General features: G+C 54.0%; 1 protein-coding gene across 2 annotated transcripts in view; it reads right to left on the bottom strand.

Annotated features, from left to right (window-relative positions):
* PHF2 (PHD finger protein 2) overlaps positions 1 to 26,366 on the bottom strand; it is an 87,358-nt gene that overhangs the window by 16,745 nt on the left and 44,247 nt on the right. For both annotated transcript variants that reach the window (XM_049896570.1, XM_049896571.1), the window contains exons 2-14: positions 26,215 to 26,300; positions 21,585 to 21,699; positions 15,540 to 15,700; positions 10,982 to 11,123; positions 9,499 to 9,685; positions 8,383 to 8,545; positions 7,215 to 7,302; positions 6,648 to 6,754; positions 4,623 to 4,714; positions 3,409 to 3,498; positions 2,827 to 3,192; positions 2,006 to 2,125; positions 1,176 to 1,294 (exon numbers count right to left, since the gene is read on the bottom strand). In XM_049896570.1, coding sequence (XP_049752527.1) covers positions 1,176 to 1,294; positions 2,006 to 2,125; positions 2,827 to 3,192; positions 3,409 to 3,498; positions 4,623 to 4,714; positions 6,648 to 6,754; positions 7,215 to 7,302; positions 8,383 to 8,545; positions 9,499 to 9,685; positions 10,982 to 11,123; positions 15,540 to 15,700; positions 21,585 to 21,699; positions 26,215 to 26,300 — 1,836 coding nt within the window. The remainder of the gene's footprint in view (positions 1 to 1,175; positions 1,295 to 2,005; positions 2,126 to 2,826; positions 3,193 to 3,408; positions 3,499 to 4,622; positions 4,715 to 6,647; positions 6,755 to 7,214; positions 7,303 to 8,382; positions 8,546 to 9,498; positions 9,686 to 10,981; positions 11,124 to 15,539; positions 15,701 to 21,584; positions 21,700 to 26,214; positions 26,301 to 26,366) is intronic.

Below are 26,366 nucleotides of genomic sequence, written 5' to 3'. Positions count from 1 at the left end.
GGCACACAGTCTCAGGGTGCCCATCACCGTCATCCCTCTACGTGGGTTTATGAGAGCAGTGGGTCAACACCAGCTCTTCCCACTAGCCACAGGGCTCCCTCCCCCACTCAGTTCATAGCCCCAGAGTCAATGAACGCCCCACCCTTGCTGGCTCCTCTCCGCTGGCCTCAGCTACATCCTGAGGTGCCCCACCCCAGCTACATCCTGCTGTACCCTCCAGACTTCCACCTCGCTGTCTGTCCAGACTCCCACGCTCTCCAGACCATACTCTTCCTGAGGGCAGGGCCCAGGATGAAGTGTGCGCCCAGCACAGTGGAGCATGCAGTGACTGCCAGCTGGGACAGGAGTGAGGGGCCTCATCCAGGAACTCCTCTGTGAGGGTGTGTCAGCCAGAGTCTCCACACGTGTGTGTGCATGCTGTGTGTGCGGGGGGGGGGTGTGATGTGTACACAGTGTGCACGTGAGTGGTGTGCACGTGTGTGTTGTGTACGGTGTGCACGTGTGTGTTGTGTACGGTGTGCACGTGAGTGGTGTGCACGTGTGTGTTGTGTACGGTGTGCACGTGAGTGGTGTGCACGTGTGTGTTGTGTACGGTGTGCACGTGAGTGGTGTGCACGTGTGTGATGTGTACACAGTGTGCACGTGAGTGGTGTGCAAGTGTGTGATGTGTACACAGGGTGCACGTGAGCGGTGTCTGTGTGTGTGATGTGTACACAGTGTGCATGTGAGTGTGATAGGTCCATGATGTGTATGTGGGGGACGTGTGTACATGCATGGTATGTAGGTTTGTGGTGTCTGTGGTACATGTGATATGAGCATGGTGTGTACACGTGTGGTGTGTAGATATACGTGATACATGCACAGTGTGTAGGTGTGGGGTATGTGTGTGGTATGGTGTATGTGACAGGTGCGTGGTGTTTCTATGCGTGGTGTGTACGTTTGTGTGGCATGTGTATAGTGCACATGTGTGACACGTACATGGTGTTTGTGTGGTGTATGTGGTATGTGTACGGTGTGTAAGTGTGATACGTGCACAGTGTATATGTATGGGGTGTATGGTGTGTGTGGTATGTGTGGGAGTGATGTGTGTACAAGATGTGTGTGTGGTACGTGTCTGTAGGGTGTGCATGTGGTGTTTACGTGACCCACCTTTCCTAGTCCGTGCATTTACATACCCCAGGAGCTTCTTGTTAGAGAAGGAAAATGAAAATTTGTTGTCCTTATTTCCTGACAGAAGAGGCTTCTCCAGTTTCTGCTCTTCCTCCATTTTCAGCAAGGAGTCTGGTTTGCTGTTCTGGAAAGTAAAACCAGGAGCATCACTGAGCCCCACACAGCAGTGGGCTGGGTGATATAGAGTCTGGGGCTCAGGAAGAGCCGTGAGAGACACAGCCCAGGGGCAAAGGCACCGGGCCACGCCACCCCATACGGTGCTGCTGCAGCCAGAACACACCTCAGGAAGGTTCCTGACACCTGCTAGGCAGCACATGAGGGGCCTGTGTGCAGACACCTCCCCCTACCCGGCACCCGCCACAGCCCACGGGGCCTGTCCCCCCAGCACAATGTAAGCTCGGCCGGGGAGATGGAGATTTAAGGAAAGTTGCCATTAACTTAGTGGAGGTGGCATGCTCAGCGTCTACACACCGTGATGAGCTCATGCGGAACCCACAGCAAGTCAGAACCAGAAGACAGGAGGCCTATAGAGGTCCGCATGACTCCCCTACACCACACACACTCTCACCGACCCATTCATACACACACCCGCACACTCCCGAGCTTCCACACACACATGCACAACCTCACAGGCACACATCTCTCACACTCCCATAGCCCACACATTCACACACACCACCACACACCCACCCTCCCACCCCATCACACACCTACCCTCCCACCCCCTCACACACCTGCCTTCCCTCACAAATGCACCCCTTCACATAAGTGTGGATTCATCCACATGTGTGTACTCACACATGCACAAGCACACACGCATGCACACGCTTGTCACCTTGTACTTCCACTTGGCCTCCGACTTGCTCTTGGTTTGTTCTCGGATTTCCAACCTGTCCACGTCGTTTTGCTTATTAGCCACATCCTTGTTGGGCACACTCAGGACACTCTTTGTAGCCTAGAGAACAGAGCAGCCATGACACAGAGGCGGACGCTAGAGCTAAAAGGCTGCCCAGCATCCTGACCCCATGACCCCTGCACCAGAGTCCTTGACCACGCCGCTTGCCCAAGGCCTGGCAGTCCACTCACTCATTCACGTGTGCACCTGTCATTCATCCCCCTTGGCTTGAAAAAGAGAAAGCAATGTGCCCACTGCAGCTCTGTGGAGTGTGTCCTGGGGGAGCCATCGGTCCCTGGTGAGGGGATAACAGCCTCCTCCCGGAGGAGATGGCCCTTCTACCTTGAGCCATCTCGGCCACCCCTGTTGTCTCAGTCCAAGGCCTCTTCCACAGACACCTTCTCTTTGTCCCTGGCTACTTTCTACTCAGTTGTGAAGACTTGGCTAGGTAACCCCTCTGTGGAGACCACCATCCATCCACCCTACTCCTCCTACTGCAGGCCTTTCTGGCCAGGTCACCTGTTTCTCCTCAGTGCTCACTGCTCTGCAGCTCAGTGTGGCCAGAAATGAGCTGCTCTGGGCTGGGCCTCAACACAGCTGTGTTGGCAGGACAGTGCCTTTGCAGGGCAGACCGCCCCCCACCCAAAGCTCTTCTGTGCCCCACACCTCCCCAAGGGCCCTCGCCCCACCACTTGCACTCCAGAGGGCCACACCCAGCCTCCCACCCTGTTTAGCACCTGGAAGCCCAGCCCTGCGCCCACCTTGCCCTTCTTGGGCGTCTCGATCTTGGTCAGAGCCTCCTTGGTGTGGGCCTCGAGCAGGTCCAGGTTCGGGATGGTTGGGGAGCCTGTCTCCTTGCACTTCTTCCCTTTCTTCTTGCCACTATCCTTGATCCTCAGCGTCTTGGGAGGTTTTGGGGGCTTGGGGAGCTTTGAGGGCTTGGGGATTTTGGATGGCTTGGGCATCACAGTTTTGGGAGTCTTTTTTTTAGACACTTTCTCCAGGAGGGACTGAGATGGGGTGATCTCAACGGGAGACAGGGGCTCTTCCTTCCCTCTGTCTGTGTCACAGACCTCGTCCGAGGACACCACAGCATTCACTTCTGGTCGGGCAGCTTTGGAGGCATTCTGGGGGCGGTGGAAGAGGTCAGCCCCTCCCTTGCCACCTGCCCCACCTGGTGTTAAGTGCAGACCATCTGTTCTGTGCACCACAGCCGGGAGACCGTGCTGAAGGTCATGGGGGGAGGGGCTGTCCTGGGCACTAGGGGCTCCCTGAGCTGGGGCACTGGGACAAGGAGCCAGGCCTCCCCCCATCCTGGGGCCGCCACCCAGGAAGGGCCTTACCTCACTGAGCCTGATCTCTTTGGCAAGGTCTTTGATGAGCTGAGAAGGCTTGAAGTGCTCTGGGAGCTCATCCTCATGCTCCGCCAAAGCCTGGAACACAGCCAGCAGTGAGCCCCGCGAGCTAGGGGGGTGCCCACACCCACCAGGCCACACCCTCCCGTGGGGGTCCACATGCCTGGCCCACGTGCCTGCTGAGCGCCAGCTCCGGAATAACCAGAGCAGCCCTGGCCGAGCTCTCACAGAGCCTGCTTGTCCTCCAACAGCCCTGGAGAAGGCATTCCTATCACACTGCCCAGGTGAGAAAATGGAGCCCAGAGAGGTTCAGTGACCGTGCCAAGGTCGCACAGCTGGGGAGATGCAGCAACATTCCAGCCTCATGACCTAGCCCAGGGCCTGTGCTTTTGGCCCCTCAGCAGGGACTCAGGCCTCACTGGGTTACAGATGGCCAAGGGGCCCAGTCAAGCTCAGCCCAGGCTAGGCCCTGTTTCTCACGGCAAGATGGAGATCTTGGCCATAATGACTCTGGCCCAGGCCATCAAGACCCTCCCATCCCCTCTGTGAAAAACATCCTTTTCCAGACGGTGAACAGGGGCCAGGCTGCCCTCTGAGCCCTCATGGGAAGCTGGGTCAGGCACTGTCGCCCAGGAAATGGCCCGCTCCACCAGACATTGTCCCCAAGGAGAAGGCACTGCTATGACCTCCGCTGCACAGGTGGAGAACCTGAGTCCCAGGGACATGAGGCCTGCACAGCTCCCCCAGAAGGCTGTGAGCAGCAGCCAGCCCCATCCCTTCTTCTTAGGCACAAAATTGCTCCAGCGGACTTTGTGGCTGATACCTCACACGGGATGGCACCTGGGCTACTCCAAGCCTTGGGGCCCGGAGGGAAATGGTGGCTGCAGGTGCAAAGCCCCCTCCCTGCCTCCTAGAAAAGTACCAGGGTGTTTCCCTGCATGGTGTTGCCCAGTCTGAAAGCCAAGCAGGAATCCTGCACTGCCCTAGTCTCCAACCCTCCCCTGACCAGGAAGGAAGCCCAGGCCCAGTATGGGAGTGGGTGGGCGCCCAGTACAGGTGTCTCACCTGGGCAAAGGGGCCCTCTGCCAGCCCCACCTGGCAGCACTGCCTGCATACCACACAACATTCCCCATCCACCAGAATGGCTGCCCCATTCCTGAGCACCTTCCTTCCACTTCTCTGCCCTGCGGCCAGGTGCCTACCTGTTTCTTAGTCCATGATCTGAAAGCACCATTGAGAATTTTAGCTCCTTGGACTAAATGAGGCGGTAGCTGCTTCCCAGATTTGTGAGAACCTGGGGGAGGAGGGAAAGGAGTAGCTTAGGGGACTGTGCCCACCTCGCTGCCTCACCCCAAAGCCTGAGCCTACATCACGCCCAGCCCAGCAGCCATCACAGCCCCTAGTGGCGGCAGCAGCAGCAGCCAGAGCCTCCACCCACAGGACCAGCCCAACTGCCAACGGTTCCTCTTGGAACCTGGGAGGGTGCTGAAATGGACAGCTGGGACGGCACCCGTCCTCCTGTCCCATCAACAGCGTGGCTACCAGGCCCCGGCGCAGGAGCCAGCCCTCTCCCGCAGTGCCCTGCTGCCTTAGCCTGAGTCCCCCCACGAGGACACCATCTCCCAGTCAGTCACAGGCCCTGGTTTGAGGCCCACACTCATCAGGCACATCTTGTTCCACCCTCAGAACAGCTCTAGTGGCAGGTCTGAGAGCCCTTCCCAAGCTGAGGAAGCCAGGCTTGTCCAAGACGGAAGCTCAGAGCTGGCACCTGTGGGGGGCTCCGACACAGGCCTCCAACGTCCCAGCTCTACACTAACCTTACCCACCACGACCCTATCTTCAGGAACAATCTTCTCAGTCTCATGAGCAGCTAATGCTGTCACCCTGCTGCAGAGGGGACCTGAGGAGCAGAGAGGCCGGGCAACCTGCCTAGAGCCACCCAGCTGGTCAGCAGCCCCAGCGGGCTTGAGCCCAGAGAGGTGGCTCAGCCTCTCCAGGAATGGGTCCACCCCCAGCTCTCCTCCACCCCCCGCTCTCCTCCTGTGGGCTCTCCTTGGTGGGCCAGCTCCCCTCCTACAGGCCCCTTCTGTCAGGGTCCAGCTCAGGGCTTCCAGTTTTGGGGAGTGGTTGATGAATTCATAGAAACCTGGCCGGGAGAGATTAAGGAGCACTTTCAGCTTTCTCGTCTTAAACTAGAGTCAAAGTGCAAAGGGCTCCTAATAAAAAAGTCTTGCTTTCTGACTTTTATCAGGAAAATAAATGCAACTTCCCAGGGATGTCACCACTTAAAAAGAAACTACAAATGAAAGCAAAAATCCTTCATCTAGCCAGTTTCCCTCGCGCTGCCGTGTTAAGTGTGAAGACCTGAGCAGAAGGGCACCAGGCAGCTGGGGCCGAGGGCTTCTGACTGCCCACAGGCTGGCCAGAGGAGGGCCAGAGAGGGTGGGCAGGGTGATGAGGCCCCACTCCACACTTCACCCACCTCCTCCCCTGTGAGCCTCATGGAGGGCACCCCTGATACACCCACACATGCGTGCACATACACGGATGCACACACACTGTACATGCCTGACAGGCACACGTGCACATGCACACATACTACACAGATACACACGCATATGTGCATGCTTACATGTACCCATGTGCTCATATGTACACATCACACATGTACACTTGCATGCACGGGCCACACATGCTCATCACATGCACACACCACACACATTCACACACACATGCACGCACACACACACTCCCACTTCACAGAGGGGCTATCAAGAAGGTGCTTAAGTTGGCTGTTACAAAGCCAGGGCAGATCCCGGCTCTCATAAATGACAGTGACTGTGTGGAGTTTACCCTCCTGAGACATTTTTGAGAGCAAAGGGGAAATTAGTGCTAATTGCATCAAGGCCACAGGCACAAGGCTGAATGAACGCCTAGGCCTCCTACCACTCAGCCCAGCCCCTTTCTAAAATCCCAGATGGCCCCTCCAGGCAGGAGAGGCCACGAGGAGCTGGCACAAACTGTAATCCAGCGCCTGTGGTGCGCAAACAGGGAAACCGAGGCCCAGGGAGGGGAGGAGACCTGCTCAAGACCACACAAAGGCAGCATTCAGAGCACAAGGAGGAGGCCCCGCCCAGCTCCCAGAGCCCTGCCACAGCAGCAGAGCCATGGCCCTCCCACCCGCCGCCCGCCACGCTTGCATGCTCCGCACACAGCCTAACCACTACCTTTGAACGCCTCCAGCAGATGCTTCCCCATGTACCAGCAGGCAGTTTCGAAGTTCGGAAACTGTGTCAGGCTGCCAAGTTTCAACCTTCTTTCCACTTCATATGCTCTGCAAGCCACAGCAAAGGACACTTCAGTGCAACAAGGACCGCCCGGCAAGGCAGGGACCCTCCCAGGCCCCAGGCTGCAGGCCTCCCCTGCTGGGCCCCGAAGTCCTCTGGTGAAGGCCACCCAGGCAGGGGCTGTGGGGTTGCCTTTACTAGAGAACAAGGTCTGGGACCGGAAAATAGGGGAAGTGCCAGCCTCTTGATTTTCCCCAAATCCCCAGAGGGTGGCCTGAACCATCCCAAAGCCAGAGCCCTGCAGGTGGCCAGTGAGCCTCTCACAGTCAAGGGAGCCCACCTCCTGCTTCCCCCACAAGCACACAGAGGCCTCGAACAAGTGGGCCACACCCAAGGCCCCCACGTGGGCCGGCGTAGGGCTCCGGTATAGGTGCCCATCACACTGACCCAGTGGGGGAGACCTGCCCAGCAGAGCCCAGGATGCAGGCATAGCACTGGCAGCATTACCTCATCTGCGTCTCCACACTTAGGCTGTGGAGGAAGTGTCCTGCAAAGGCCAGGCAGTCCACAGGCGTAAGTGTGGCGTAGATCCAGCCTAGGAGACAAAGAGACACTGCTAGGCCCTGCTGTGCCTCGATGATCCCTGACCAGCTGCCCAGGAGCTCCTGACCCCACCCTACCCTCCATACAAAGAAAGTGGGCTGGGCCTTCCAGGCAGAAGAGGCCATTAGGAGCAGGTTAAACTGTTTAATCCAGCCCCTCCAGGGCAGCCAGGGAAACCAAGGCAGGGAGGTGGGGTGGCTCAGAGTGACAAAATGAGCCCTGTCCAGTCCCCAGATGCCTTGACATCCCTGACCTCTGCTCACAGGCTGAGGAGAAGGACAAGGCAGGGCAGCTGCGTCTCCTGGGGGTGGGGGGCTGTGACTCCACCCTGGGTTATCCTAGGAGGAGGACCTCAGGGTCCAGGCCCCGGGACCCTTCAGTTCTTCAAGGAGTAAGTTGTGATTGTGAGAAAACAAGGAAGGAGGAAGGGAAGGAGGGCAGGACCCAGAAACTATGAAGGATTCAGAAGGCCTCGTTTGGACCCTGATTTAAAATGGAAAAACCACATACAAAGCGGGGAGGATATCCGGGGGAAAGAAGGAGGACAAGGCAGTAACTCTGTTACCCAGAATAAGAAGCCTTTCGGAGGTAGACAGTGAAGTCTCCAGATGAACCGCCAACACCGCGTGGGGGCAGTGGGGGGTAGGAAAGCGGGAGGCTGCATGCTTTCTCCGCCCCTCCCCTCCCCGAGTATCTCTGAAAGTCCCTGATGAATGTCCACAAGCGAGCCCCCTCTCCTCCCTTGCCTCTATAGGGCTCCCCTGCATGCTCATGAACCAAAAGCCTCACCACCTGTGGGGAATGGCGGGTGGAGGACAGAGGTGTGCCCGTGTTATGGCAGAGCAGGGCAGCCCAGGTTCCTGTGAACCAGGCCCCCTTAACTGGCTCCCTCGGCCAGGTCTGGTGGTAGTGGGCTCAGCAGGGAGTCCCAGTGGGGGCCCAGGCAAGCCAGGGAGCAAGCAGGCCCAGGGCAGAGGAGGAGGAAGCCTGTGTGCGGGGCAGGGACACAAGAGCCCCAGCACAGGCCCGAGGAAGGCCTGTGAGGAGCGGCGGGGAGGGCCCAGCATCCCACCTGATGGGATGAAGAGTGTCTGGCCCTGTTTGAGGGTGCACTTGTAGCATTTGTCCACCTGGTCTGCAAAGAACATCTCGCTGTGGTTGGAGGCTGACTGCCAGCGTTCGTAGAGGGAGAGGTTGGCCAAGGCCGGCTTGATGAGATAGAAAATCTTCTCCCCCTGTGACGAGAGAGGCCGCTGTGGGAGGTGCGGGGCCACCATGCCCCAGGGAAATGGGGGTGCAGCCAGTCACACCCCAGGGGGTGCTGGGGTGCAGAGCCCACCATGCCCTGGGGAAATGGGGTGTAGCCAGTCACACCCCAGGGAACGCTGGGGGTACAGAGCCTACCATGCCCTGGGGAAATGGGGGTATAAAGCCAGTCATACCCCAGGGGGTGCTGGGAATACAGAGCCTACCACATCCTAGGGATCCTGGGGGTACAACATCTGCCATGCCCCAGGGATCCTGGGGTTACAGCACCTGCCACACCCCAGGGATCCTGGGGGTATGGCACCTGCCACACCTGGGGATCCTGGGGGTACAGAGCCTGCTATGCCCCAGAGACAGTGGAGGTACCTGGGGATGGATCCCACCTTGTAAACTAGTCCTGGCCTAGGACCATCTTTCCTTACAAAAAACCACGGGGCCACATGTGCTTTGCAATTCAGACATCTGGATGTTAGGAAGGTTCTAAGTGGATGTGACGGTCACAGGGTCTGGGCACACCCACCATCACACACTGTAGACAGGCACATGAGACGGGACCAAACTAGGCCACAGGCACAACAGGCTCTTCAGACTGCTCGGGCCTTGGGCTGGGCTGGACTCATGGCCCATTTCCTAACCCTGCTGGGCTGGTGTGGAGACCCTAGGCCTCTCCTTCAGGAAGTCTCCCAACACCTCTCTCCCCATCTGAGCACCAGCCACACGAGCAGCACTGATCATGACTCATGTGGGCTTCTAGCAGGTTACTTCATGAGACTCACTGCCCACCCGCAGGCCAGAATCCCACTCCTGCAGTGGAGCATTGGCACAGCTGGGGCTGTAGAGGCTCCAGGCAGCCTGTACCCGGCCATGGCTTGTGGCCAGCAGTGCAGGCCAGCAGTGCAGGGGGGATCGCAGCCTCACTCACCTTGAGCACGTGGTACCAGGCGGACGCGCCCCCCGAGTCGATGTGGAAGTCAGTGTAGCTGTCCTTCACACAGATGAGGCAGTACTTGGTCACTTTGGGTTTAGCCAGCAAAGCATCATCGGGCCAGTAGTTCTCTACCCAAGACAGTTTTTTCACAATGTCAGGCGGCTCCACAAAGCTGGACATTCTGGTGGTGGGGAGAGGAACAGGGTCAGCATGGTCCGTGCCGCCACTACTGTGTGAGAACCATGTGAGCAGGAAGGTGGGAGGCACTCCGCGAGGTCCTCCACACTACACTTCAGAGCTGGGAGGCGGGCAGCACTGCTCCCGGCTTACAGATGGGCAAGCTGACATTCAAGGAGTACCGGAAGGCGCCAGCCACACCTCGGGTTGGTGGCAGTGGCAGGCATCAAACGGTGGTCTCCGTGCATGGAGGAGGGGCAAGGAGAAGGCCAGGGCACCAGCCCCCGGCCCCTCTCACAGCGAGGCAGTCTTCCTTGGATACCTAGATGGTCCCAGCTGGCTGCACTGACGTAGGATGTAAAGTGACAGGCACTCAGCAGATACCATCTCTCCTGCACCACGCAGGCCTCCTGGTGCCACCCTGCTCTCCAGAGTCACGGTGAGGTGCTCACTATGCCCTACCACCTCCCACCAAATCCGGGGAGCGTGAAAGGGTGCAGGCAGACTTTGATCTGATTAAAATGTACTGTCCAGAATAACATGGAAAACACTGCATCTAAACTCCAAGCCCAGCGACCCCCATGGTGACCACTCCACAGCTCCAAAACAGGCAGATGAACTGGTACATCAGCTGTCCCAAAGGAACCTGCTACCATGGCTACTCGGACAAGGCTGGGCCCAGTCCAGAGCCAGGTCCTGGCCACCCCCTGGCTCTAGTCCCTCACTCACAGACCCTCTCCTCCCCGCAGGAGCCATCATCTCCCTCCCCGTGCCCTTCCTCCTGACCACTGCCCACAGAGGAGCACCATCCTCTGTCCAGGCCAGCCTGGGGCCATGCCACCCAACTCCACCCAAAAATACAGCCCCCAGGAGCCAAAGCCAACCTGTTTTCCTATGGTGAATGCCTCTGAGACCCCTGGTAAGGCCCATGCCCAGAGCAGGGCTCCCACCTGAACTCCATACAAACCCTATCCCCTCACTTGGTCATAACTCACGGGAACCCACCCATCTAAGCAGAGGGCAGGCCCCCAGGCCTCTGGGGCTAAGAACAAGGGCAGAGTGCATGAAGACGGGGGTTTGGGACAAGCTGAGCCAGCAGCAGATGCAAGGCACATTTGCTCGCTGTACAGCTGGGTGCCTGCACAGTTTGGGGGCCATGCTGGTCCCAGCAAGACTCCCTCTGCAACAGCCCAGGCTACTTGCCAGGCCCAGGAGCTCAGGGGTAAGCCACACACAGGGCAGGGAGGTAGGGCGCAGGGCCAGGCTCTATCCCTGCTCCCCCTGCCCCCTGGCCACTTACCTGGTGTCGGAGAACTCGAGGTTAGTGACGTTGAGGACTCGCTTCCGGTTGGTGCTGTAATAGTAGTCCACAAACTCCTTCAGCTTCATCTTGCAGTCCTTTTGCTTGGTGACGTCCGTCACATCCACGCTCCGCTCTGGGCCTGCGGAGGCCGGGCAGGAGGTAAGCCTCGCCCAGGGAGGAGCCCCAAATCCCCACTAGGCCATGACCCTGCCACCTGAGGGTAAAATGTGTGCATGCACACTCACACACACTCAAGAACTCACACACGCACACACCCATGCCCTCACACCCTCACAACTCACACTCATGCACTCACACTCACCCACTCATACACTCACACCCTCACACACACATACCGTCACCTACTCACACTCACACCCTCACCCACTCACACCCTCACACTCACCCACTCACACCCTCATACACTCACATACACTCACACCCTCACACACTCACCCACTCTCACCCACCTGTGCACTCACTCACCCACTCACACCCTCACCCACTCACACTCTCACCCACCTGTGCACTCACACCCACTCACACCCTCACCCACTCACATACTCTCACCCACCTGTGCACTCACACACTCACATCCTCACACACCCATACACTCACACTCTTACCCACTCACATCCTCACCCATTCACACCCTCACCCACTCACACCCTCACACCTCACAGCCACTCACACAAGCACATGCACACACTCACACTCAGTCGCCTTCACACTGTGACAGCACTGCGAGGGGAAGGCCTGGACTCTGAGGCTCTGGTTCTACTTTCTGACTCTCTTCCGTGCTTTAGCAAGGTGCCCACATCCTGTTCCTCGGGTGGTCCTGAGCACCCAAGGCACAGCTCAGCAAGGGGCTGAGTCAGGGGCCCTCAGGGAAGGTGGCCAGATTTGCACATGAAAATATACAGCTCCCAGCTAGATGTGAATTTCAGATAAATAATGAATAACTTTTATATCCACAGATCTCAGGATAATTGAATAATTACTTAGGAAAGTTCTTTATAGAAGAATCATATTAATAAAAGGAGGAAGAGCGATAGAAATAGAAAATTCACTTGGCAGCAATCCCCATTGGCTGGTCAGACCATCACAGGTAAGGCTGTGACAAATGAGGCTGGACCAGCGGGGCCCCGTGACCATTCTATCGGTGGGAGGCCAGGTGGTGCAGAACCCTGAGGGAAACCAGCACACCCACCACCTGTCAGGTAGGCCTGCCTCAAAGTGCACTGTGAATGGAACCCAGCCTCCAACCATGGCTTGCAGGAATGACTGGGGACAGAGGGATGTGTTAAATGATAGGTAAGCTGTCACCAAATCCATGATGTGGGAATTCTACAGGCCCAACAGCCCTGCCTCTCCAACCAATCCACACAGCGGAAGAGTGGGGCCGGGAGATTTATGGAATAAAACAGACTGAAGAGACATGAAACCAAAGGCAATGTGTGCATCTTGTTTGGGTCCTGATTCAAACAGCCAAAAGGAAAAAGATATTTTTGCGGCCCCTCAGGAGAACTAAGCTGGATCTTGGATGACATTAAGGAGCTATCACTAATGTCGAGTATGATGATGGAGTTGTGAGCATGTTTTTTAACCATCTGCTGGAGATGCGTACTGGATATTTGAACTGGCGATTGGATAGGTGAGCTGATGTGTGGGTAAAGATTTATCCTAAAATACTCCAGCAGAAAAAGAGAGATACCGGGGAGGCAGGAAACAGCAGGGAGCCAGGGGCTGTTGCAGCCAGGGTAGGGCACGTGGGTTCATGTCTCTCCTTTGGGGTGTGTGTGTGAAAGTTTCCACAATTTGGGGAAAAAAAAAAGAGAAAAAAATTAAGTTTTTCTTTTTTTAAGCCCCACAGGGCATTTTTAGGGCAGTGAAACTATTCTGCATGATACTGTCATGGTGGACACCTGACATTATATATTCATCAAAACATATAGGACTGTATGGCGTGGGGGGGTATATGGGGAGTTCTCCGGACTTTCTGCATCATTTTTCAGTAAACCTAAAACTGCTCTTAAATAACAAAGTCTATGAAAGGAATAAAAAATGTTAGGTCCCATCAAGTCGGTTCTCACTCATAGTGACCCTATGCACAACAGAACAAAACACTGCCCGGTCCTGCACCATCCTTACAATCTTGTTATGCTTGAGCTCATTGTTGCAGCCACTGTGTCAATCCACCTCGTTGAGAGTCTTCCCTTTCTCCGCTGACCCTGTACTCTGCCAAGCATGATGTCCTTCTCCAGGGACTGATCCTTCCTGACAATATGTCCAAAGTATGTAAGACACAGTGTCACCATCCTTGTTTCTAAGGAGCATTCTGGTTGTACTTCTTCCAAGACACATTTGTTCATTCTTTTGGCAGTCCATGGTATACTCAATATTCTTTGCCAACACCACAATTCAAAGGCATCAATTCTTCTTTAGTCTTCCTTATTCACTGTCCACCTTTCATATGCATAAGATGCGACTGAAAATACCACGGCTTGGGTCAGGCGCACCTTACTCTTCAAGGTGACATCTTTGCTTTTGAACACTTTGAAGAGGTCCTTTGCAGCAGATTTACCCAATGCAATGCATCTTTTGATTTCTTGACTGCTGCTTCCATGGCTGTTGTTTGTGGATCCAAGTAAAATGAAATCCTTGACAACTTTAATCTTTTCTCTGTTTATCATGATGAAGTTCACTGGTCCAGTTGTGAGGACTTTTGTTTTCTTTATGTTGAGATGCAATCCATTCTGAAGGCTATGGTCTTGGCTCTTCACCCAGTAAATGCTTCAAGTCCTCTTCATTTTCAGCAAGTAAGGTTGCGTCATCTGCATAACACAGGTCATTAATGAGTCTTCCTCCAATCCTGACGCCCCGATCTTCTTCATATAGTCCAGCTTCTCGTATTATTTGCTCAGCATACATATCGAATAGGTATGGTGAAAGAATATAACCCTGACTCACACGTTTCCTGACTTTAAATCAATTGGTATAACCTTGTTCTGTCCGAACAACTGCCTCTTGATCTATGTAAAGTTTCCTCATGAGCACAACTAAGTGTTCTGGAATTCCCATTCTTCACAATGTTATCCATAATTTGTTATGATCCACACAGTCGAATGCCTTTGCATTGTCAATAAAACACAAGTAAACGCCCTTCTGGTATGCTCTGCTTTCAGCCAGGATCCATCTGACATCAGCAATGATATCCCCAGTTCCACGTCCTCTTCTGAAACCGGCCTGAATTTCTGGCAGTTGCCTGTCAATATACAGCTGCAGCCGTTTTTGAATGATCTTCAGCAAAATTCGGCTTGTGTGTGATATTAATGATATTGTCCTATAATTTCCACATTCGGATGGATCACCTTTCTTGGGAATAGGCATAAATATGTATCTCTTCCAGTCAGTTGGCCAAGTAGCTGTCTTCCAAATTTCTTGGCATAGACAAGTGAGCACTTCCAGCATTGCATCTGTTTGTTGAAACATCTCAGTTGATAATCCGTCAGTTCCTAAAAACCAAACCCAGTGCCGTCGAGTCAATTCTGACTCATAGTGACCCTGTAGGACAGAGTAGAACTGCCCCATAGAATTTCCAAGGAGCACCTGGCAGACTTGAACTGCCAATCTCTTGGTTAACAGCTGTAGTACTTAACCACTATGCCACCAGGCAATTCCTGGAGCCTTGTTTTTCACCAATGCCTTCAGAGCAGCTTGGACTTCTTCCTTGGACTTGCTACCTCTTGAAATGGTTGACCATAACTGATTCTTAATAAAAAAATAAGTTAAAATAATAAAAGCCTAGAGCCATCTCTTCCTGTATGGAGAAAGTGATTTCCCCTTTCCAGCAGGGACAGCTATAGGCAGGGGTGGAGGACAGGCCAAGCCTGGTGCCGCCACTCGTAGCTGTGTGAGCCACACATGATCCTGTTTGGAAACAGGGTTTGCTTCATTATGTTAATGAGGTCATGCCAGTGTAGGGTAGATACTAAACTTAATCACTTCCGAGCTATAAAGGAGCAGAATGGACCCAGAGACATGCCCAGGGAAAAAGGAAACAAACGATGGGGACAGATGCATCTATGAGGATTGCTGGCAGCTACAGGTAGCTCCCGACTTAGGATGTATTCAACTTAAATTTTATCATTAGTAATATATTCTACATACAGTGTTGTAGCACGTAATTAAATGATGTTATCATTCTCAGATATTCACTCACAGACGTTCAAAGATCGGGTTTATAAAGACACTGATAATAAAAGGCAATACTAATGAAAACTATTAAAAAAAAAAAAGGTATTCAACGTATCAGAACCAACTTACATCAGGGTTATATGAACAGAACCCGTGGTAAGTCAGGGACTGCCTGTACTAGAAACTGAGATGGACAAGGAAGCACCTTCCCCTGGAGCTGTGCCCTGGATTGGACTTCCAGTCCCTGAACTGTGAGAACTTCTGCTCGGCAGCACAAGGTCACAGAGACTCCAAGGTCCCTGGGGAGCGTGGGTACAGGGCCAAAATGTCTGGCCACTGGGCCAGGAAGGACACTTACCCACATAGTTCTCGACATCGCTGACATAGAAGGTGGGGGCTGGCACAGCCAGGCCTAGACCATCCTTCCTGGGGACGAGGATGGGCTCGGTGAAGCCGTGTTCCTCCATGTAGCCCAGTGTGAGCTGGCTGCCTGGCACGCGGACCACCACGTCCTCCGCGCTGCAGGGGGAAGCACAGGGGGAACATGGTCAGGGCTGGCTCACTTACCACAGCCCTGCACACCTGTTAGTCACTGTCACAGGCAGGGAGATGGACACAGGGCCAGGCTAGATGACAGACACCAGTCTACACTCCAGGCCACACCTGTCCCTGGGGTCACCTGAGGGCTGCAGAGGACCAGGGCTCAGCAGGCTGGGACACAAGTGCCACAGGGCAGATTTGGCCCTGACTCCCGAGGCTCCACAGTTGGGAAAGGAGGTGGGGAATACAGACACCTGGCCCCACGCATTCAAGGTCTAGGGAGGTCCTGGATGAGGGCAAAGTGAGTCAGGAATGGAGCAAGACTCAGCCACAGTTCTCTGCACAGCACAGAGACAGGGGGACACAAAGACAGAGATGGGGTGGCAGAAAGAGAGTGAGACAAGGAGGCAGAGACAGGGGAGACAGAGACAGACACAGGAGACAGGGAGAGACAGGGGAGACACAGACAGAGGAGAGACACAGAGGGAGATGGGGAGAAAGAGAGATGGGGGAGTCAGAGGAAGACAGAGAGAGACAAGGGGACAGAAATAGACAGGGGAGACAGAGATGGGGGACACAGAGAGTGACACAGGAGATAGAGAGAGACGGGAAGCAGAGAGAGACAAGGAAGACAGAGAAAGAGACGGGAAGCAGAGACAGGGGAGGCAGAGAGAGAGACAGGAGAGACAGAGAGAGGTGAGTGAGATGAGGGAGACAGAGATGGGGAGACAGAGAAACGGAGGAGACAGGGAGATGGGGAGACAGAAAAATGGGGAAGACAGAGAGAGACAGGTGAGACATAGAGACAAGGAGACAGAGAGAGATAGGGGAGACAGAGAGAGACATGGGAAACAGAGAGACGGGGGAGACAGAGAAAGACAGAGGAGGCAGAGAGAGATCTCTCTCCACTCTGCTTGCCCCCGCCAGCCCCAATTTAATAATGGAGCTGAGACCCACCCTGCATCCAGGAAATGAGCACCAGAAAGAATCCACCAACTAGCTGGTACCCAACAGACTCAGAGCTCCAGAGTTATTAAAAGGGGATGGGCATCTGGGCTGCGGAGCGCCTGTCCCGGGAGCCCGCACTGCACATGTGTGGAGAGATTCCACACACGGTCATTGCATCCTGAATACAGCTCTATCACGAATTACTGTGTCCATCCTACAGAGGAAGAAACCAGGGCCCCGGGGGTGTCATCAGCAGGGCTAAGTAAGGGATCTCCTCTGGTTCCATGTCCTGGGCCTGGGTTCCTCACTGAATCCCAGGATCTGCTCCAGCTCAGCCACAGTGACCTCCATGCCTGGGCAAGCCCTTTGTATACCCCGCTGGGACTCACTAAGGTCCAGGCAGCACAGATGCCCTCCAGCTGGAGAGCAAAGGCTACAAGGTCACAGCTGGCAGCCGCATGAGAACTGCTGTAGAGAGTGCCCCGACAGGGAAAGCCACAAGACCGCTGAGTGCACAGCCCCTTGTAGCAGGGGTTCAGGGGTGCCAAACTGGGAGAGAGACCAGTATGGAGCCCTGTGTATACAGCTTTTTCTCCTGCAGATGCACAGCTGGATGGTCCTGCCCATTCCTGTCTGTCCCCCATGAAGGTGGCATCGGGCGGCCATCCTGCAGGCTGGCAGGCCCTACCATCATGGCCAGCCCCCAGGCTGAGTGTCTGGCAAAGGCCCTCCAGATGGGTCCTGGACTGCCCTCCACCTGGCATTTCTTACCACCCCAGGGGCAGAGGCAGGTGAGAGGGACCCACAGGGAAAGGGTGTCACACTGCATCAGCCCTTCTCAGACTCATTTTGGGTAGGGTGCCCAGAGGGGCTGTGGGTGTGCAGGCCACACAGCTGATCGTCCCCTTGGCCCTGGTCACTGCCTGGCTGCCTCTCCTTCCTCCAGCACCTCTCCCTTTCTTCCCTCCCTCCTCCATACCTGTGAGGTGCCAGGTACTGCCCTGGGTGCACTGGGCACCCCTGCCTGGTGGGGCTGGGGACCAGCTTTAATTAGCTGAGTACACAAGGACACAAAACTACAGCTGTGACCAGTGCCATGGGGAAAACGGGAGGATACAATGAGCAGAGCACCATGTAAGTAGGCACAGTTTAAGCTAAGCCTTGAGGAGGGAGAGGAGGAGCTAGAAGAAAAGTGTTCCTGGCAGCAGGAAGAGTGCCTGCAAAGGCCTTCGAGGTAGGAGAGCTGTGAGCAAGTTTGAGGAGTTAGTGGAAGCCAGGGTATTGCAGGGCAGAGAGGTGGAGCAAGCACTGAGGTCAAGGAGGGGCAGGTCAAGCCTGGGAGGGCTTGTCAGCTGTTTAGGACAAGAGCACTGGGAAGCTGCAGGGCAGGTTAAGCAGGCAGCTAGCAACCTGCCATGCATGTTAAGAGGTTCTGTCTGATGCTGTGCAGGGAAGGGATTATAGCAGGACCAGAGTAGAACAGGTGACTCAGCCACACAGGTGCCTGGACTAGGTGGCCATGGACAGGGGGAAGGTGATTCATGCCATCTTGGCAATAGATCAGGCAGGGACAACAGAGAGAACAGGAGAGGGCAAAGTTGACTGCCAAGCATCTCCTGTGAGGGACTGAGGGGGCAGGGCCATTTGTGGAGGCCAGGGGAAGAGGCAGAAGTAGGGGCGGGGGCAAGCAGGAGCTGTGTTTGTGACACATTTGGTCAGAGATGCATGCTGGGTTCTCCAGTGGACATTCCAGTGGGATATACCAGTCAGGAGTGCAGAAGAACTATAGGCTGGTAGAGAAGCTGAAGAGCAGCTGGCCAATGGATGTTATGAGAGACCAGGGGAATGGATGTAAAATCTGAGGGTGGGGGCAGGGGCAGAGTCCTCAACAAGCGCTCAGGGAGAGAAGTCAGGAGACGAAGCCAGAGAGACAGGAGGAAAACCAGAAGAGTGTGGTGTCATCACCTCCAAGAAAAGAGGACTCCAAGGATGGATAGGCTGCAGTGTCAAATTCTGTCAAGAGGACAATTAAGATAAGAATTGAATATGTGTCCAATCATCTCCATAAAACAACTGCCTCCTTTGCCAGAAGAACTGAATGGTGCCTGGCTACCAATACTGAACATTTAGATAAAGGATTCTACAGAAGGATCCTGACCAAAAGTGGGAAAATGCAGAACAGGATTTCAAATTCTCATGGAATCCAGACTTTCTAGAGCCATTAAAGCTGGATGACCCCGTGAAGCTATTATCCTGAGGAAATCTTTAAACCTGGAACCAAAACTACCCCCAGAAGTCATCTTTGAACCAAATAATAGTTTAGCTTAATTAGAAAAGAATGTCTGCATTCTTTTAAAGAATTACCTATATGTGATCAAATTGACAACCCAAAAAACCCAGCGCCGTTGAGTCGATTTCGACTCATAGTGACCCTATCAGCAACGCAAAAAAATAGATGAGAAGCTTGGGAGGGCAGTGAGTTTATGTTACTGATGGTGAAATAGTTTGGAAAACATGTTGAGCAAAGTGGCACAACTTAAAGAATGTAACCAATGTCACTGAATTGTCCATATAGAAATTACTGAAGTGGTGTGTTTTGTTGTGTATACTTACACCAAAATAAATAAATAAAAGATGAGGACTGAAGAATGTTCACTGTATTTGACCACATGGTAATAAAAATAAGCCAGGAGTGAATGAAAGGAAAGAAGGAAGAATATGCGCAGGCAACTCTTTTCTGAAAAGCTCAAAGAGTATCAGTCAAGATAGGGCAAAGTAAGCTAGGTAAGCCACAGAGATGCTTGCCATTTACCAGGGACATAGGTAGAAAGTCACCTTTAATAAATCAGAATCTCAAGCCGTCACCTCACTGGTGGGAATTCCAAATTTATACTATACCCATGAATTGGGAACCTGAAATTGGACCTGGAGCTGTGAAACACATGAGGCCCCAGCAAAAGGCAAACAGAAAACTACCTTGTAGGAACACCTCAATAGCCCAGGGCATACCAGCTCCCACGGAAAATAATCCCTCTGAAGAATCACTCCTCACATAAGGAAGTGAACCACTGGGAGGGAGAGTCAGCAGATGCAACCAACAAAAAAAGTCAGTCCTAAGAATTGAGGATGATAGGACAACATAAACAGAGCTTTTAAGATGAATATATTAAACACATTCAGAGAGATAATGGGAGGATTTAGACAAAGAACAGGGCAGCGTGAAAAAAGAACAGGCAGCATTGAAAAGGAATTTAACAGAAATTCTGTAAGTGAAAAATATAATGATTGAAATAAAAAGCTCAGTGGATTATGAAATAATAGCTAGCTGAAAAAATTACTTAATTTGATGGGAGGTTTGAAAGATGATAAAATGGGGATGTGCTATTAAAAGAGAAAACAGAACATTTTTTCAGAACCAAGTATGACTCCTCAGATTAAAAGCACTAACTCAGTCCTGAGTAGGATAAATAAAGACAAATGTACATCTTACTATAACTGTGGTACTTCAAAGATGACAAGCAAGCCAAGCAATGACAAGACAATCTTAAATATTTTCAAAGAAAAAACCAGATTATTTACTCCTCGCTCTCCAAAAAAAAAAAAAACAGCCATTAAGCTGACAACAGACATTTCATCAGCAACAATAGATGTCAAAAGACAATAAAGGATATTTTGCAACAAGAAGGAAATCAAACCTAGAAGGAAGTAGTGTGATGCAAGAAACAACGGAAAATCAATCAACAGATTCAACACAATACCTATCAAAATCCCAGCCAACTTCTTTGCAAACTGATCTTAATATTTGTATGTAAATACAAGGAAACCTAGAATGGCCAAAACAATTTTGAAAAAGAAGAACAAAGCAGGAGGAACCACACTTCCCTATTTCAAAACTCACTCTAAAGCTATAGCAATCAAGACTGTGTGATATTGGTACAAGGAAAAACACTGAACAATGGAACAGAATTGAGCTTATAGAAATGAACTTTTACATTTGTGGTCTCAAATGATTTTCAACAAGGGTACCAAGATAATTCAACGGGGGAAAGTACAGTCTCTTCAAACGGTGATGGAACAAGTGGATCTCCACATGCAAAAGAATGAAGTTGGACCCCTACCTCACATCATATATAACAATTAACTCAAAATGGATCAAGGACACAAATATAGAAGCTAAAACTATAAAATTATTAGAAGATAGGGATAAATCTTCATGATCTTGGATTTGGCAATGGATTCTTAGATATGACACCAAAAGCACAAGCAATCAAAGGAAAACAGATAAATTGGACTTCATCAAAACTAAAAACATTTGTGTTTCAAAGGACGTCATGGAGAAAAGTGAAAAGATAGCCCACAGCATGGGAGAAAATATCTGATAAGTGACTAGCATCCAGAATATGCAAAGAACTCTTATTTGTCATAAAAAGACAAATAATCCAATTAATGGGAGCGGGTTAAAATACTGTGGAATTGGACTTCTGGTTTCAGGTCCAACAGGCTGTGCTGAGGGCTGCTCTTAGACAGTACCTGCCTCCAGTTCCTGGCCCATGAAATAAGAAGGGCTTCTCCTTCAGAATCACCCAGGCAGTGCACCAGCAGATGGGGTCCTTCTCTCCCACCCTGCGTCCAAGGAAAAGCCTTCTCCAACAATACCCCCCAGAGGATGTGCTGGAAAGGAGGCTCCCTCTCTCCTATGAGAAGCGAGGAGAAGTTGGGCACCTAGCCAGGAGTAGCAGTATCACTAGTGGTCAGTCACATGATGCTGCCTCCGGTAGACACAGGCTCCCTCCTCTCCCACGCCCTCCTCCCACCTCAGGCAGGTTCTCCTGGGCCCCTTGATCCCCCTTCAGACATGTACCCAGGGTGGGTCAAGCAGTGGCCTCTGGGACCCTCCCCGCGGCAGGCCGCCCACCTGGGGAAGGTCCGGCTCCGCAGCTCCTTGATGAAGAGCTGGCTGCCGTTCTGCACAGGCTTGACGTCAGGTGTTGGCCCCGGCTCGTGCTTGTGCCAGCTCCGCTTCTTCTTCACTGGGGGAAGAGGGACAGGGGTCAGTCACTGCGCCCTCCATGTGGGAGACCAGGCAGGCAGGGCGTAAACCCTAAAGGGCGAAGGCCAGTACCTGCAAATGCAACAAGACTCAAAACCTCCTCACAGGCCCTCTGGGATGAGACCCACACCGTCCTTAGCTCCATCACCTTCCCACCACCTCCACAGTCTCAGGATATTCTCCCACCACTCACACCTCCCACCTTCCTGATCTCAGCCTGTGGCACCACTGTCCAATGCTACTGACCTAGAAGCTAGGGGTCTCCAGGGACCCCTCCCCATTCAGGTACCTAAACTGCTGAAGCCTCTGCAGAGTTACCTCTTGATAAGGTCCCCAGCCAAGGTCCCGGCCTCACCGCTCCTGACCTGGTGTCACCACTCTCCTAACTGGGCTCACTGCTGCCATCTCCTCACCCTCAGCTTTATCCTTAAGGGTGATAAGTCTTGTCACTCCCCTGTCTGAAAGCCATCACCCCCAGAGTCAGAGCACACAGAGGTAAAACTACCCGATTTGTTCCTTTCCTTCCTGCCTACAAACACATCCTCTCCTGTCCACACCCTGGCTTCCACTCCTCCCCCAGGCACATTTCTAAGTATCCTCTGGGCCCAGCTCCAGCACCTCCAACACTGCTCCTTCAGACTGTCCTGCTGGTCACGTCCTCCTCTCAGAGCACCTGGTACACACACCACGGGCCCCCAATACACACATGCACATATGCTCATATACATGTGTGCACACTATTAACACACATACACATGTGCACACATGCACATTCACACACACCACATACATGTGTGCACAGATAAACACACACACGCACTACACATACAAGTACCATCATGCACACACACACTCGCACCACACACATGCACAAGCACACACGCATGCCACACACATCACTCACACATGTGCACACACTACGCATACATGTACACACATGTACATACACCACACATGTATGTGCACCTATACATGCATACACACTCATACTACACACATGTATGCACACAAGTGCATGCACGCACTACACATGTACACACGTGCACACACACTTGCACTACACATGCATGTGCATGTATACATGTACACACATGCACACACTCATACTACACACATGCACAAGTGCACACACACTACAGATACACGTATACACATGCACGCACACACCACACACATGCACATATACATGTACACACATGCACACTCACATTCATATACACACATGCATGCACACAAGAGCATGCATGCACTACACACTTGTACACACATGCACACTCACACCACACGCACATGCACACATGCACACACTTGTACCACACACATGCACGTGCACCACACGTACCATACACATGCACGCATGCATACATGTGCACAGATGGGCACATGCATGCACACACTCCTACAGAGTTGTGTGCCCTGTGAGGGGAGGGAATGATTTCTTTTTGTGCCATCTCCGTCCCTGATGCCCAGCCTGTTGCCCAGTCCTGGGTAGACACAGTCATTGGTGAGCACAGGGTGCAGCCATGGGCAGATATGCCCCCTTGGGGCTGCCCTATAGGATCTGGAAACAGGCTATAAAACACTGAGACCAGACCCAAGACCAGAGCTAGAAGGGGCCCCTCCAGGAGCTGATGAGCCAGGCAGGGCCTAGACTGATGCCTTCCTCCCAGGCGGGGGCCAGCAGGGCACTGCAGGGAGGGCAGGTCCCAGGTAGGATGGCTGGGGGCTGGGAAGCCCGTCTCTCTCAGTCCTCCAAGCCTCCAAGGCTGTGCAGTAGGAAGAACTGATGCTGTGACAGTGTCCCCTGAGCAGCCTGGGGGGGTGGGCTCACCGTCCCCTGAGGAGGGGTCATCATTCCAAAACCACCTCTCCTTCCAGGAAGAAGAGACCCTTTCTGGCTCCACCATGAAGTTACAGACTCACAGGGACTCGTAAGTAATTCCCATTACTACATCCAGCAACAGCACGGTATTTTAGTTCGTACGAACCTCCACAGCACATCTGATCTCTGTGACCAAGACGTGAGTGGGTATCATGGAAACTTAGTGAAATTCACAGAGTCAAGGCTCAGAGCTGGGATGACTCAGGCAGCACCAGGCCCAGGTGGGTCTGAAAGGGGCACGTGTCCAGACCTTCCTAACCAGCCTCTAAGGTCTGACCCTGGCTCTACCATTTTCTAGCCAGGTGGCCTTGAGCAAGTCACTTGACATCTCCGTGCCTCAGTTTCCTTGTGTTTCATGCAAAGACACTGTGAGATTTAGCTGTGCCCCAGGGCTCTGTGGAGCACTATTCTCCTAAGTCCCTTTCTGAAGGCAAGGCCACCCAGTGTGGAGGCATCTGCTCACAGGGTGGAGGCTGTGTCCCGAGCCTCGGCTCATGCTTGCACCCTGCCCCTGCACTCACAGCGTGCAGGGTATGTCCAGAGCCTCGGCTCACGCCTGCACCCTGCCCCTGCACTCACAGGGTGCAGGGTATGTCCAGAGCCTCGGCTCATGCCTGCATCCTGTCCCTGCACTCACAGGGTGGGGGGTATGTCCAGGGCCTTGGCTCATGCCTGCACCCTGCCCCTGCACTCACAGGGTGGGGGGTATGTCCAGAGCCTCGGCTCATGTCTGCACCCTGCCCCTGCACTCACAGGGTGGGGGGTATGTCCAGGGCCTTGGCTCATGCCTGCACCCTGCCCCTGCACAGAGCGGCCTCAGCCTAGTCACGGCCACCATGTTGCAGAACACCCTGTGTGGACACCAGCACACCCAGCCCCATCACCACCAGGCGGGGGATGCTCAGGTCATCACACTGCCACCCCTCAGTGCCAGCATGAGCCAGGCGAGGCCAGAGGGCCAAAGGCACTGGACCCACCCCATCCTCCTGGCCCACAGGCTGCCAGGCCCACCTGAGCTGAGCCTGCAAGGCGGGGGAATGGGAATGGCTCCAGAGCAACAGCCAGCCGGGGCCTGCTGGAGCAGCTCAGACCCAGGGGCCTGCTGGAGGAGCTCAGACCCAGGGCCGCAAGCCTGCTGGACCGTCCCTGGTGCACTGAGGCTTACCCCGCAGGCCTAGGGGACAGAGGATGGGGAGGGCACCCCTCCAATGTCTCCAAGAATATCTGCCCCTCTCCTGCTGACTGAGGCCGCACAGATGAACTGGTGGACAGAGCGTGTGCACAGAGGTTCAGAGTTTACAAAACTCCTCCCAACCTTGTGGCCTGGGGCTCAGGGGTGCTCTGTGCATTTCACAAGGGAGGACATGGAAGCAAAGGCCGAGCTGTCCCCCCTGAGCTATTGCCCTCACAGCAATGGGCTCACCCCCCGCAAGAGGTGCAGCGGAGGTGCTCAGAGGCTCACAGGGGGCGTGGCTGAAACTGCAGGGGCAGCACCTGCCTGCAGGAACACACTGTGTAGGGCAGAGGCTGTAAGAGACAGGCGGTCACAGCACAGTGGAGGGCAAGGGCAGGGGGTTGGGAGCCTTCGAGGGCCCAGCCCCAGCCTCATGATGTGGGGCCCAGCAGATGGCTTCTCCCCTCAGCCCACCCTCACCCAGGAGTGCTCACCCCAGACCAGGCCTGCCTTCCAGGGCATCCCAGCATCCCTTCATCTTCTCCCAAGCACAGGCGAAGAGACTGAGGCCAGAGGTGTGGCACCATCCCCAGGCCACACAGCTAGAGACAAGCAGAGGGCAAGGATGCCCCAGGCGTGAAGCGACTTATCCTGGAAGGCCAGGGTTGCATAGTGGGGAAACTGAGGCACGCAGGGGGGCAGACTACTAGCAGACATGTGGGGAAGGTGTGGGCACACAAGGAAGAAAGGAGACACACTTCTGATTAATCACCTGAAGAACTCACTCCTTGGCAGGCCTGTCAGGAAGCCCCAGCCCTGACCCGACCCAACAGGTGGCTGAGTGGGCTAGCACCACTCGATGATGAAGCTAGAGCAAACTATGCTCAACAAGGCCTGGCTGCCCAGAGCCAGGGCAGCTGCTCCACACAGGGCTGGGAGGAGTCCTCGAGCTCCCAAGTCTGAGGCTCCCTACCATCCCTCCTACCCCCACCAGCCACAGCTTCAACCCAGCAGTCTAGGGAAGGCAGACAGGACCGCGCCCATGCCCCACTGGAGTCCAGGCAGCCCTGAGGGGCCCTGAGAGGTGTGGGCACCAGACCCCTTGTTCAGCACCTGGAGGCCACCATGCAGGCCTGGCTGGACACACAACCTCCTCCAGCTCTGCAGCCCTGGCTAAGGGTGAGAAAATCAAGAAGTTAACAACTAAGCTGGTTAGCTCCTCAATTCCTCCATCACAGAGCAAATACGAGAAGACGCAGGGGGCCTGGTGGGGCCGCAAGGGACTGCAAGCCAGGTCAGTGGGGCTCCCAGGCCTCCTGGCCAGTGGCAGAATTCCAGGCAGAATGCCCTTGATGTGCTCCTGCTACCTGGCACTTCCACCCACAGAGCTGCTGGCGGCCTGGGCGAGAAGGAGGCAGTGGTGGGGGCTCCTTACTTACAGGTCGACTTCCCGTGGGTTTTCTCGCAGTTCGGGCAATGGTATATGTCGATATCTGGTGCCTCCTCCTCTTCTACCCCAACACAGCTGAAATGGGATGAAACAGAGACCCGTCACTCGCACATCACAACCCTCAGAGTCTTCCCATCTGCA

The sequence above is a fragment of the Elephas maximus genome, chromosome 9, assembly GCF_024166365.1.
Source record: "Elephas maximus indicus isolate mEleMax1 chromosome 9, mEleMax1 primary haplotype, whole genome shotgun sequence".
In the NCBI taxonomy this organism is placed as follows: Eukaryota; Metazoa; Chordata; class Mammalia; order Proboscidea; family Elephantidae; genus Elephas; species Elephas maximus.
Note: the sequence above shows the minus strand (reverse complement) of the source record. Positions and strands in the feature narration are given on the sequence as shown.